General features: G+C 42.4%; 1 protein-coding gene across 2 annotated transcripts in view; it reads left to right on the top strand.

Moving 5' to 3' along the window:
- Positions 1–14,705, top strand: part of Pamr1 (peptidase domain containing associated with muscle regeneration 1) — a 77,543-nt gene that overhangs the window by 17,117 nt on the left and 45,721 nt on the right. For both annotated transcript variants that reach the window (XM_046454853.2, XM_046454847.2), the window contains exons 2-3: positions 4,615–4,791; positions 12,229–12,357. In XM_046454853.2, coding sequence (XP_046310809.1) covers positions 4,615–4,791; positions 12,229–12,357 — 306 coding nt within the window. The remainder of the gene's footprint in view (positions 1–4,614; positions 4,792–12,228; positions 12,358–14,705) is intronic.

Here is a 14,705-nt window from a genome sequence, read left to right as displayed (position 1 = left end):
AATCAAGGGGTTGGCAGGGCTGCATTCCTTCCTGGGACCGAGGGGAGCATGTTTCCTGGTCTTTTCAAGCTTCTGGAGACTGCGCACATACCCTGGGTCATGATCCCTGCCTCTGTCTTCAAAGCACATCACTCCAAACTCTGCTTCTGTCTTGACATCTCCTTCCCTAACTCCAGCCCTCTCTTATAAGGGTCTTCGTCATGAAGGTTGGTCTTCCCATCCTGGGTAATACAGTGTAATTCCTCCCGTCTCAAGAGTCTTTAATCAGTCCCGTGTGCAAAGTCCCTTCTGACAGGCGTTCTTGGGCTCATTTCCTTAGGCTGAGATGGATCCTAACTAGAAAGTTAATAGCATAGTCTCAAGAGGGCAGAGGTGGTCTTGCTCATTGAAGTAAAGAGACCTATCAATAAAAGTATTTTAGGGAGGTTGATTCTTGGGTAAAAGACAGGCTGTGGGTATTGTGCAGACTGGCTGGGGGTGAACAAATCTGCTTCTGGGGGAGGGCGGGGGTGGGGACTAGACTTCAGTTGCTCCAGCAGAGCACACTTACTTGGCCTTCCATGCTGAGGTTAAATGTTTAATAAAAGTTGCAAATGAGTTTTATTCTGTAGTGAGCCCCTTCAAGAAGTTATTAATATTTATAAATTCCTAGAAAACCTAGAAGGATATAGTGTTTGCCTCCAAATGAATAAAGGGAGAAGGGAAGGCCCGAGCCACACCCTCTGGGTGTATTTGCTATTTGGAGAGTGGAGGAAGCATACTGTGGGGCAAGGCAGGGGCTGGAGGGGAGGAATACGGTTCCAGGCAGCCTGGACCCCCAACAGTTCCAAGCACTTCACAAAGGGAAGAAAGTGCCCTCCTTCTGACATCAGCAAATCAAGGGCAAAGCCAGCTCTCCCGCCTCCTAGCTCCCCACTGGGTCCAAGGGATGGAATATTTGACTCTCAAAGGGAGGGTAGCTCTAGAGTTAAGACCAGATTCATCCAACAAGGAATTTATTCAGCATCTCTTATGTGCCTGGCCCTGTACCTGCCTCTGTGGTTTAGTGGTGGTTCCTACTGATTTGTGGTCACACAAGAGAGACAGACAATGAGCAAGTACGTCAGCCCCTCAGTATCAGAAGTCGAGGGGTCCCGGGACCTTCTGCAGATATGACAATCTGCCTAGGTTCAAACCCCTTATGTAAAGTGGTATAATATTTGCAAACAACCCCCACGCATCTAATTGATCTCTAAATAACTTACAATACCCAATACAATGTAAATGGTTGCCGTGCTATTTAGGAAATCATGAGAAACTGGACAAGCACAGTATAAAAACTATTTTTAATCTGAAGTTGATTGAGGATGCAGGACCTTGTGGGTGTGGAGGATGATAGTCAAGGAACACAGAAAATGATGGTCCGTTATGATAAGGCGACAAGACTGTGAATAGGATGTTATAACAGAGACCACGGGTCGGGGGTGTGCGGTGTGCATTTCAGAAGAGAAGGCCAGGGAGGCCCTCTCTGAACAGGTATTATTTATGCTGAGGGCCCAACAGCTGGGACAGAGGCTGTGGCTAAGCAAATGCTTTTGCCTCGGGCAGGCAAAAGCTTGGTGGGTTGAGAAGCTGATAGAAAGTGGGAAACAGTGGCCAAGAGAAAGTTGGAGCAGAGGGGAGGGAGCAGGCTCTGCAAACACACACACACACACACACACACACACACACACACGGTGCCACCTTATCCATTTTAAGTGTGTGATTCAGTTGCATTAATTATATTCATGCTATTGTACAAACATCACACCTAGTTCCAAAATGTTTCCATCACCCCAAGTAGAAACTCTCTATTAAGCAATAATTCTCCCTTTCCCCCCTGATCCCCCAATCTAATTCCCCTCTAATATACTTTGTCTCTTTGAATTTGCTTATTATAAATATTTCATATAAATAGAATCAGACAATATTTGGCCTTTTGTGTGTGGCTTCTTTCACTTGGCTGAATGGTTTCAAGTTCTTCTATGTTGCAGTGTGTACATACTGCATTCCTTTTTTGTGGCTGAATAATAGTCCATTGGCTACATGTACCTCATTTTGTTTCTCCATTCATTTCTTGGTGAACCCTTGGGTTGTTTTTACCTTTTGACTGTTGTGAATAAATATCAGCATGCTAGTATATTTGAGTCCCTGTTTTCACTGTTTTAGATAAATACCTTGCAGTAGAATTGCTGGGTCATGTAGTGATTTAACTTTTAACGGAACCACTACATTGTTTTCCGCAGCAATCGGATCATTGACATTTCTATCAGCAATATAGGAGAGTTTTAGTATCTCTATGTCTTTGCCAACACTTCAAAAAATTTTTTTTGGATTATGGCCATCACAGTAAGTACTATCTCATTGTGGCATTGATTTGCATTTTCTAAATGACCTGTTAAGTTTGAACATCTTCTTCTGGGCTGGTTTACCCCTTGTATCTCTGTTCAAGCCACTTGTCCATTTTTAAATTGGCCTCTTTGTGGCTGAGTTGTAAAAATTGTTTTTGCAATGTTCTGAATGCTAAACTTATCGTATAAATGATCTGCAAATATTTTCTCTTGTTCTGTGGTCAGTCTTTTCACTTTCTCGGTAATGTCTTTGATGCTAAAGGGGTTTTAATTTTGATGAAGTTGAATTTATCTATTTTGTTGTTGTTGTTGTTCATGCTTTCTGTGTCATTTCCAAAAACCCATTGACAAATCTAGACTCATGGGTACTCACATCTATGCTTTTATTCTGTTTTCTCTCTTTTAAACATTCAGTTCTTGTCTAGATTTTAGAGGTCAGCCACTTTGGCAGGTAACAAAGCCTGTAAGCTAGCTAGTAAGTCACAGGGGACTCTCTGAAGTTGCTCATGGACTGGAGAAGGAAGTAAAACCTCAACAGTGACCAGGCTATGGTGACCTGTGCCAATCTAAAGCCAGGGTGAGGGTCATTGCTGGTTCAATGATATTTGTCCAAAATGATGAAAGAAAGTAAATTTTTCATAAAACTAGATTTATACAATTTAAGAAACTGTCCATCATCTGGGTGGTTCCTTTTCATGCTATTAGAAACTTCTTATGACCCGAGACTGAGGATAGATGGTGATAGTTTCTTTAAGCGGTTGCACTTGGCAGACTTAGGAGTGATCAACCTTGTGTCAGAATACCAAGTTTAGGGGAGGAAAATAGAAAACTAAACTATGGAGTCAAGGGTTTAGAGGTCCCCACAGACACTAGGGTTTGTTTTTATGGGCCTGTGAAGCATCTCGGGGATCTCTGCCTGATCCTTCTGTGGAAGGCTTCACAGGACCTTGCCCATATTCACTATCTTCCCCAAATATCTGATCCATTTCTGCTTTAATCATCATCTTTGTGCGAGGATTTTTTTTTTTTTTTTTTTAGAAATGGAGAGTGGGGAACAAAGCAAATCAAAGCTAGAAGGTTTTTGTCTGACTTCCTCTGCACAACCTCCAACCGACTTCTCTGAAAGATTTTTCCAGATGGTTTTCTTTTTTACTTAAGGTATATAAATATCAAAAAAGAAAATAAAAAACAAGAAAGGAAAAAAAAATCCTACCCCAAAAGAGAACATTGCTTTCTCACGGGAAAGAATGCTCAGTTGTACTCGGGGAATTGAATGAAGTTGGGTTAATGAGTTCACCCTTGTAAAACATTGAAATTCTCCCAAACATACTAATTAAGGTACTTTTGTCTTTTCTGTTGGTTTAAGCTTTGAAGATACTACAAACTTGGCATGCTGCAAAATGGAAGAGCCAAGTTTGGAAGCAATAACATAGTCTGTACTTGGCCATCAGCCTTGCACTTGAACGGCCTCATCTACACTGTAGTCCCTGAACTTTTTTTGATGGCACCATGACTGCGCTGCATCCTATAGTTCTGCAGTTGAATGATTTCCCCTGGAGTTGTTCAGTGCACAATCTATGCAACCATAAAAATACTCCAACAAAAATAGAAACGAGGTGTAGCTCAGTGGGTAGAGAGCTTTCCCAGCATGCATGAGGCCCCGGGGTTCCATCCCCAGCACTGACAAAATAAATAAATAAATAAAATGAACACAGACACCTAAGAAATGTGTATGTTTTTGTAAATTGCATACATGTCCTACTGTCAATATATTTAGATTATATATTGCTGAACATGATTTTTTGAAATAAAAATTCTATAAAAATAACCAGGCACAGTGGTCCACACCTATAATCCCCGCAGATGGGGAGGCTGAGGCAGGAGGATCACAAGTTCAAAGCCAGCCTTAGCAACTCAGTGAGACCCTGTCTTTGAATAAAATAAAAAAAAAAGGGCTGGGGATGCGGCTCAGTGTTTGAGTCTCCCTGAGTTCAATCCCCAGTACCCTGTTCCCCGCCCCCGTTCTATCAGAACAGTTGATTAGCAGTTATAGCAAGTTTCCTCTGTGTTGAGTGCATGGCTCTGAACACCCCTGGGGCAGGTGGTCTCACTTCCAAGACTCTGGCCCCGAAGAATCCCACGGTCTTCTCGCACACAGGACACGGTGGCCTCCTGACAGCCGAGTGTTCCCAGGTCTGTCCCTTCCTGCCAGGACCCACGGTCGCCCGTTGGTTTTCCATTTCAGAATACACGGTCATCAACGAAGCCTGCCCTGGAGCCGAGTGGAACATCATGTGTCGCGAGTGCTGCGAATACGACCAGATCGAGTGCGTCTGCCCCGGGAAGAAGGAGGTCGTGGGCTACACCATCCCCTGCTGCAGGAACGAGGAGAACGAGTGTGACTCCTGCCTCATCCACCCAGGTGAGTGCCCAGCCAGAGCTCAGGCGGCCTTCGGGGTCCTGCAGGCGGCCCTCGGTGGTGCCAGGATTATTAAAAGGGACACAAGTCAGCCCGTTCTCACTACGGGCAAGGGAGTAGAGGGGTGTGTACTCTTCTCAGTGTTAGCGTTGTGCATCTGTGAACGCAACCTCCACTCTATCTACCAGGTCAGTTACCGGAAATAGAGATTAAAAACAGAAAAGATGTGTTCTAGCATTTCCAGAACTCAGATGGGGGAGATGGAGGACAGGCAGCTACATTACTGTGCTGTCTAAGTGCCACACAAGTGCCATGATAGAGATGCCCAGGGGACTGTGGCAGCATGTCCCTTCCTAGAGGGAAGATCAGGGAAGACTTATTAGAGGAAGTGATGAGTACGCTGAGGATGGAAGTGACAAAATGCAAAGGGCCTAGGGGATTGGGTAGAGCATGTGCCAAGGCCCTGGGGCAAGAACAAGCATGAGGTTTTAGGAATTGCAATTAGCTCCGCCAGCCAGGAGAAACCATGTGTGATGGGAGATGTGGAGAGAGGGAGAGAGACAGACAACAAGAGGAGAAAGCAATCTGAAGGAAGAAATGGGGGCCCAAATCCAGAAGGGTTTTGCAAGCCATGCTATGAATTTTAGGCTAAATCCTGAAGATATTTTGCTAAGTGTGTGTGTGTGTGTGTGTGTGTGTGTGTGTGTTGGGGGATGCCAGGGATTGAACCTGGGGTGCTTTACCACTAAGCTACAGCCACAATTAATATTAATAATAAGAAAAGAGAACATTTTAAAAATTTTGAGATGGGTCCTCACTAAGTTGCTGAGGTTGGCCTCAAACTCATGATCCTCCTGACTCAGCTCTCTAAGTCTCTGGGATTATAGGCTTGCACCACTGCTCCTGACCAGCCTTGGAGATCTTTTAAAGAAGAGGTGGGATATGACTTGAGGCAGGAGAGAAATAAGAGGACCTTAACAAAGGTAAAAGTCGGATGGGTAGAGAGAGGTGGAGGGATTTGGGTCATCCTGGGTTGGCTGGGTAGAGAAGGAGAGAGGGGAAGGAAAGAGCAGAAGTCAAGGAGGATGCTCTTAGCTCTGAGTGGGACAGCTTGGAAGTGGTCCAGTCACAGGAGAGTGTCTTTGGGTGGGATGGGACCTTCCCAGGCCCTTCTGTACCCCCCCCCCATTTTTTGCCTTTATATAAAGCTGAACCTGACTTTTGTACCACCACTCTCCTGCCCCCACCATAGAGGGGACTTAATGCTCTTTTTTTTTTGTTTGTTCTATTTAGATGTACCCGACAGTAGAGTGTACTTTGACATATCCGTACATGGAGTATGACTTCCCAATCTTGTGGCAGTACATGATGGAGTTTCACTGGTCGTGTATTCATATGTGAACATAGAAAAGTTATGTCAAATTCATTCTGCTGTCTTTCCTATTCCTTTCCCCTCCCTTCTCTTCATTCCTCTTGAATTTTTATTCCAATGAGCTTCTATTTCCCACTTCTCTTATTGGGTGTTAGCATCCGTAGTATCAGAGAGAACATTTGGTCTTTGGTCTTTGTTTTTTTTTGGGGGGGGGTTGGCTTATTTTACTTAGCATGATCGTCTCCAGTTCCATCCATTTACTGGCAAATGCCATAATTTTAGTTTTCTTTATGGCTGTGTGATGTTCTTTTTAACGGTTATAGATTTGATAACTGCATTGAAGTTCTCAGCTGGGTAGGGGCCAAGGTGGACTGAAAGTCATAGTGCATAATGTTTCTGATGTGATTGGCAACTCATTGAGCATTTTCCCGATGCTTGAAAAGCAAGGAAGTATTGCTGCCTTATGCTTCTGACACCTCCCAGAGTCTCACCTTTCCCTGTTTAGGCCAGGTCAGAAGAAGGACATTGAGATTTTTCTTTTCTATTTTTTTTAATTTTAGTTGTAGATGGACACAATACCTTTATTTGTTTTTATTTTTATGTGGTGCTGGGGATGGAACCCACTGCCTCACACATGCTGGGCAAGCGCTGTACCACTGAGCCACACCCCAACTTGGACATTGAGATTTTCAAATGAGCTTTCCAAAGGCTGATGAATGCAAGGATAAAAAAAAAAAAGGGCTTTGGGAATTTCTCTCATTTCTCTCTTTTCCACTTCTTTCAAAAACAGAGAATGATGCCCATTTCTGCCAGGGACTTTGTTTTATGCAAAGCTATGAAAGAGGAAAGAAAATGGGGCTCAAGTCTGCAAATGATCCTTTTAAGTCCTTTCTCCTTGGAAGAGAGTCATGCTGGGCTTTAAATTAGGAGTGACTTCAGCATAACTTTTGTATATTTGTTTCCAGAAAAGAAATCCACTGCCCCAATTTCCTGATGGGTGAGTGTGGTTTGCAGGGAAATGGTTGAGTAATGCCTTCCAATTTTCTTGGAAAATTTGAGAGTAAAGCCTGGGTCTCTCTACTAGGTGTCCTTGGCAATGATATGGGAGTCTTTGAACAATTTTCAGTATTTTCAAAATCCTTGTGGTTACTATTGGCTAACCACTAGCACAGACTCTGCTGTTACAAGATGACCTGAGGTCAGCCGTCTGATAGGCAAGAGAACCGCATAGATGGTGCAGGGGGGCTCCTGACCCATCATGTAGGAGGCACCCAAATCTGCAACCATGACGCTGGGACTGATCACTGGTTCTAGCCAATGAAAGACTATCCAAATTAACTATTTGGTTACCCTGAAAGGAAAGGCAAGATAAAGAAGAAAGGCCGTCTTTTAAAACTAAATTATAGAAGAGTGAGTGCGGATGCCCTCAGCAGTCACCATTGATGAAAGGGGATTCTCTGTGGGTCATTAAGAAAGTCTCCATTTTTATTTATATGTGCAATTGAATCATTGTCAGTCAGTATCCATTTTAACCCATGCACCTCCAGTCTTAGGATACTGGGCGCTCCCTCATGTCCTTCTGTGTGCTTCTGACATGACCACACTTGTTGTAGGCTTCTTTGATTCTCCCAAGACAAGGCATTTCAGACTTGTACATTTTCTGCCCAGGTCTGGAATTAGTCATTTCTTCAAGGAACTCTGACCCGAGACCACAGTCTGGGACCTCAGGAGTGTTTCTGATAATTGGATTGTCATTGTTAATAGGTGGGTTTTTTTCCCCTCAGTGGATGGAGCTAACAAATCTGCTTTTTTTTTTTTAATATTTTTTAGTTGTTGATGGACCTTTTTATTTATTTATTTGTATGTGGTGCTGAGAATCGAACCCAGTGTGTCATGCATGCTAGGCAAGCGTGTTACCAGTGAGCCACAACCCCAGCCCTGACAAATATGTTTTTTAAAAAATCGATCTATGTGAGGGGCTAGGGCTGTGGTTCAGTGGTAGAGTGTTTATCCAGCACATGTGAAGCACTGAGTTTGATCCTCAGCGCCACATAAAAATATTGTGTCCACCTAAAACTAAAAAATAAATAAATAAATGAATCTGTGATATTCAAGATTATTTATGTCTTTAATTTTTTTCTCATCTTAAGACTTATTTCTTATTGATACTAACCTAATTACTTATTGGCTTTATCTTATGATAATAGAATTGTGCAAAGTTAACAATAGCACTATTAATACTAACAATAGGACCACCGAATGAAATTATGATTTCTTTATGGTTACTATTGACCTTAGACTATGTCCCATGAGGTATGTGCTGTGAAAATACTACATTTAAAAATCTATGTTGGGTTTGGGATTGTAGCTTGGTGGTGCTTGCCTAGCATGTCCGAGGCCCTGGGTTCAATCTCTAGATGCCCTCCCAATCAAAATCAATTGATGTGGCTAGGCGTGGTGGGGCGTGCCTGTATTCCCAGCTACTTGGGAGGCAGAGAAAAGACAATCACAAGTTTGAAGCCAGCCTGGGCAACTTAGCAAGACCCTGTCCCATAAAATAAAAAAGGGGCTCAGGGTGTAGCTCAGTGGTAGAGCCTTAGCCTAGCATGCCTGAAGCTGTCCTGGCTGTCCTGGGTTCAATCCCTAGTACCACCACCTATTTGATGTATAGAGTGGCTTACTGTTTTCCATGTTTGAAAAAACAAGCAATTGTGTGAATATATATATATATATATATATATATATATATATATATAGTGTGTGTGTATCTATATCTATCTATCTATCTATCTATCTATCTATCTATCTATCTATCTATCTATATCTTTCCCCATTTCACACAAAAGATATTTTACCATAAACAATGCTATCTTCCTTTTCTCATGAAAAGCTAGAGATTACTCCATATCAATATAAAGCCATCTTCACTTTTCTTTTCTTTCTTTCTTTTTCTTTCTTTTTCACAGTTGCTGTAACTGCGTTGTATGGGTGACCATCATTTATGAACTTTTGGGTTGTTCCTAACCTTTTGTTATTATAAGTTGTATATCCCTTCTCCAAAACCCTTGGGACCAGAAGTATTTTCGATTTGTTTCGATTTTGCAATGCTTGGGTCTACACGATGAGATATCTTGAACATGATTTAAATTTGAACATGAGGCAGCAGAATACAACAGACACTAGTATGGCAGTATGTAAAAAAGTGGATGTGGAACCGATGTGAATCTGCAATCTGTATACGGGGTAAAAATGGGAGTTCATAATCTGCTTGAATCAAATGTATGAAATATGATATGTCAAGAGCTTTGTAATGTTTTGAACAACTAATAATAATAAAAAAATAAATTTGAACATGAAATTCATTTATGTTTTGTATACACCCTTTACCCAGCCTGAAGGTAATGTTACAAAATATTTTCAGTATGCCCACATTTTGGCTGCTGCCTGTCACAGGAGGTCAGATGTGGAATTTTCTGCTTGTGGTGTCATGTCAAAGCATAAACATTTTGGATTTTAGTGCAGTTTGGACCTCAGTTTCAGATTAGGGATGGTCACTGTATGGGCAGTGAATACACTTCGCACACATCAGTTAGTATTTTGTAAGTGTATCTTGGAGGTATGATGCTAGCAGAGGGGTCAGTGGGTCCCTTGGGAGTGCATATGTCATTTTCCGGCCTTTGCCCAATAGTTTTCTGTACATTTGGCCTTCACTCCAGCAGTGTATGAGGGTGCTGTTTTTTTTTTTTTCCAAAGCCTTACAACAAAATGTGTCATTTTGGACTTTTGCCAGTCTCATAGGTGGAACACGGAATCCAGTGTGGCTTTAGTTGGCATTTCTACTGTTATGGTAGACAGTGAGCATCTCTCTGCTGCTGGTGGTGGTTGAGGACCATAAAGGTCAAGGGACACCAATGACAGGGATGGCAGTGTGACATCCAGCAGCATCTAGCAGCACCATGGTCCTCAGTGGGCCGATGTAGTTCTAGGCTGGGCAGCCCTGCAGCGGGTCCTGTGGCAATCTGTGTGCTACCTCCTGTCTTTGATCATGGCCTTGTTCATGTTAATCACTAGATTGGTTTTTGGGGCTTGTATCTTAAGGACCTTGACTTGCTGTGCCAAGAAATAGACTTGGCAGGGCCACTGAGGGAGGGAGGTTCTGAGTCCATTTACCTCCTCTGTAGCATGGTGAATAGGGATTTAAAGAGGAGCTTGGCACGTGATGGGGGGTTGGCTTTTGGAAGGCACAGTGATACCCATGGGACTCCGTCATGTGCCATATGACTTACTGGAATTTGATGAATCATATTAGCAATTCGTCTTCTCCAGAAGGAGGGAAAGGAAACTCAGCATAGTGTAGAAAGAGGGCTACAAGTCTCTTCTGTGGAACACACGCACACACACACACACATTAAGGTCAATAAAAACCTAATTTCAGTTGACAGCAAAGAAGCTCACGGATGCTGAAAGACTTGCTGGCTATCGGGAGCAGTTCATGAGACATTCATTTGTTCACTCAGCCACTCAAGTAATATTTATTGAGTACTTGCTAGGTGCCAGCACTGTATTAGGTGCTGAGGATATGATTTTGAGCAAGATATGATCTTGAGTTGAGTCTGTTATAGGAAGACGGGTCACAGGAAGAGAAAATTAAGCCTGACATGGGCCATAACAGGGATAAGCCAGGTGGGGTCACGGGGAAGCAGAATAGTAACAGTCTCACCTCGAGAGTTCTTACTGTATGCCAGGCACTTTACCTGTGCTCATTTACTTTTAAACAGTTCTAAGAGGCAGATACAGTTTTTAATCCCAGTTTGACAGATGAGGGCTCTAAGGCCTGAGGACCTTAAAGAATTGGCTCCAGAACCCCAAACTGGACAATGGCAGACTCAGAAATTAGCTCTGTTTTTGATAAATGGGTAGGAATTATTTATACCTTTCCTCATTATCCCTAGCCACTCAAGAGGCCATAATTTTGAAAGATTTATGCCTGGGAATTGCTCAGCCCCTGAGCTGCGGCTTGCTGGTGGGGCTGCCTGGCACTTTTGAGGGTAAGAATTATGTCAGGCCTTGGGGTGTTTCCAGGGGCAAACTCTGGGTATAGAAAGATAGAAGAAAGAGTGTCTAATGGCACAAGAAGACATTTACTATCTGTTATTCAATTAAAAGGGAGTTATAAAAAGAGAATGGACAGTATGTAGTTACAAGTTTAGCTTTTAAAATGATGTATGTGTATGCATGCAGAGAAAGTATTAGCGGTAGAATTCTCTAAGTCACAGGATATTTGTGTGTGTATATTTGTGTGTGTGTGTGTGTGTGTGTGTGGATGTGGGTGTTTTGTTGGGATTAAACCAAGAGGCACTTTGCCACTAAGCTATATCCATCAGCTCTCTTAGTAATTTTTATTTTTATTTTTTTGGACTGGGGATTGAACCCAGGTGTGTTTAACCCCTGAGCAACATCCCCAGTTCTTTTAAAAAATATTTTATTTAGAGACTTTTATTTAGAGGTTTTGAACTCGCCATCTTCCTGCCTCAGCCTCTGGAGCAGCTGGGATTATAAGCATATGCTGCCACCATGCCTGGCTCCCTGAGTCACACTAAATTGCTGAGGTTAGCCTTGAACTTGTGATCCTCCTGCCTCAGCCTCCTGAGTTGTTGGGATTATAGACATGTGCCATTGCACCTGGCTAGATGTTAGGATTTTAAGGTTTTTTTTTTTATTATTAGTATTGAATTCTTTTTGCTTATCATAATTTTCTAAATATTTCACAGTAAACGTGAAATATTTATATAAGGACAAAAAATAACACTATATTGATTGATTCTCTTTTACTCTAAGCGATTTCATGTTACTTTAAACATCAGCCACTAACTGGGAAGATGGTTCGGATCACTCCTAAACTCTCTAGTTAAATCCTGATAAACCTGGCATTTTCCAGTTTTTCCTAAGGACTGTGCTACTTTTCTCTGTCCTGATGCCCCACTAGAGCCAGGTGCAGGTGTATCTCTCAAGCGGACCATCAGAACCTGCAAGCATGGAGACTGAGAATCTTCTTGGAAATGTTTCAGGTTGTACCATTTTTGAAAACTGCAAGAGCTGCCGGAATGGCTCGTGGGGGGGCACCCTGGACGACTTCTACGTGAAGGGCTTCTACTGTGCAGAATGCAGAGCCGGCTGGTATGGAGGAGACTGCATGCGTAAGTAGACCCGGAACCAGTTCTGTCACTAATGCACACGGTTTTACAGTTTCACTGTACAAGGGACTAAAGTTCATCTTGTTGGAATCTGAGTTTTGGAAGGTGTGGGGCCAGCGGGCTTTCTAGGCAAGACTATAAAGCAAAGCTATGTTTCCATCTGCTGGGTTGTGGACATCTGTTCATTCCGGATTGTTGGCCCCGGGAGGTTTCTATCCGCCCTTTGAGCTCGCCTCTCTCCTGGATGAAGCCCAGGTCATCCACACACAGTGTGACCCATGTCCCTTCCAGAGGCAGTGGTGGTGGCAATGGCCAGCAAATGTGAATAAGCCTTCAAAAATGTTGTGTTTGCTGGGTGCGGTGGTGCACGCCTGTAATCCCAATGGCTTGGGAGGCTGAGGCAGGAGGATTGTGAGTTCAAAGCCAGCCTCAGCAACTATGCAAGGCCCTCAGCAACTAGCGAGACCCTGTCTCAAAGGGCTGGAGATGTGGCTCAGTGCCCTTGCGTTCAATCCCTGGTACCAAAAAAAAAAATGTTATCTGTAATGCATTTTATTTTTTGGGGGGGGGATCCAACTCATGGGCTCTCAACCTCTGAGCCACATCCAGCCCTATTTTGTATTTTATTTAGAGTCAAGAGCTTACGGAGTTGCTTAGAACCTGGCTTTTGCTGAGGCTGGCTTTGAATTTGTGATCCTCCTGCTTCAGCCTCCCAAGCTGCTGGGATTACAGGCATGCACCATTTTGTCTGACTGTAATGCGTTTTATTTTATTTTATTAAGTTGATTTTTTAAAAATAAATGGCAGCTGAATGCATTACAATTTTTATTACACACATACAACACAATTTTTCATTTCTCTGATTGTATATAAAGTATGTTCACACTAATTTGTGTCTTCATACGTGTACTTTGGATAATGATGTCCATCACATTCTACCATCCTTGCTAACCCCCTGCCCCCTCCCTTCCCCTCCCATTCCTCTGTCCTATCTAGAGTTCGTCTGTTGCTCCCACACTCCCCCTCCCTACCCCATCATGAATCAGCCTCCTTATATCAGAGAGAACATTTGGCATTTGGTTTTTTTGGGATTGGCTAACTTCAGTTAGCATTATTTTCTCCAATGCCATCCATTTACTTGCAAATGCCATGATTTTATTCTCTTTTATCACCGAGTAATATTCCATTGTGTATATATGCCATATTTTAAAAAAATCCATTCATCTACTGAAGGGCATCTAGGTTGGTTCCTCACTTTAGCTATTGTGAATTGTGCTGCTATAAACATTGATGTGGCTGTGTCCCTGTAGTATGATGTTTTTAAGTCCTTTGAGTATAGACTGAGAAGAGGGATGGCTATATGTCTCTCCGTTAGTAAATTTTTTGAATCCCAAGCTAAATTCTTGAAATATACCAACAAATTGCCAGTATAATATTTGTCCTAATAAAGGGATTCTTTCTGGAAGAGACTTGATCTCAAAGAATTACTTAATATTTATTAGAGTTCCCTCTGAGTTTCAATAATTCTTTGAAAATAGATTGGAAATCTAGCCTCTCTCTCTGTCTAAAATTCCCTCTGTGGTGCTCTTAGCTGAACGTCCCTCTAAGAGTCTGTATCTGGAACAATGTGCACATTACTTCCATTGAGCCTGTTTTTTGTGCTACCTATTTGAATCAGAAGCAGTTAGGATGGTCTTACCTTTTGAGTAGTTTTACTTCTAGGACTTATATTCCCTGTTTATAGAGATGCTGGTTGGAGTGGGATTGATATTTTTTGCCCGATCCCACCTGTAGTAGGATACTATGTGTTTCAAGTGTCTAGGGCAAAGGTTGAAGTATGCCGTCTGTGGCTGAAAAATTCAATCACAGTCAGAAGAAAAGGGCTTGGTCAGAATGTCAGGGTGAATTTGGGAATTCCAGAATATGGGTAACTTTTGAAGTGCTGGTCTCTCAGTCCATACAACAGAATTGAGACTTCCAAGGGAGGCTAAGGACCAGCATATGTGAATGTCACAATGAACCCCACTATTTTGCATAATTATAGTGCACAAATAAAAACATAAAAAAATTAATTTAAAAAAGTGAAATTCTGAAAAAAAACAAAAACAAAACAAAACAAAACAAAAAAAACCCAAACCAAAGTGCTATTTAATCTCAGGTGCAGGTTTAAAACTTAGAAGCCATTTTAGGTGGTTTTAGGAAACTTGATTTTGGAGTTGGTAGACTATCTTCCAGGTAGGTTAGCTGTGAGATTTAACCCTGGTCTTCCTCTGCCAGCTGCTCTGGGTGTGTACGTAGAACATCCATCAGAGCCCAAGATCTGAATGACACAGACCTGGGCTTAAGTAGTA

The sequence above is a fragment of the Marmota monax genome, unplaced genomic scaffold (genome assembly GCF_021218885.2).
Source record: "Marmota monax isolate L192 unplaced genomic scaffold, Marmota_monax_Labrador192_F-V1.1 WCK01_AAM20220418_F8-fsc00047, whole genome shotgun sequence".
Classification (NCBI taxonomy): domain Eukaryota; kingdom Metazoa; phylum Chordata; class Mammalia; order Rodentia; family Sciuridae; genus Marmota; species Marmota monax.
The sequence above is the reverse complement of the archived record's forward strand: the minus strand, read 5'-3'. Positions and strand labels throughout refer to the sequence as shown.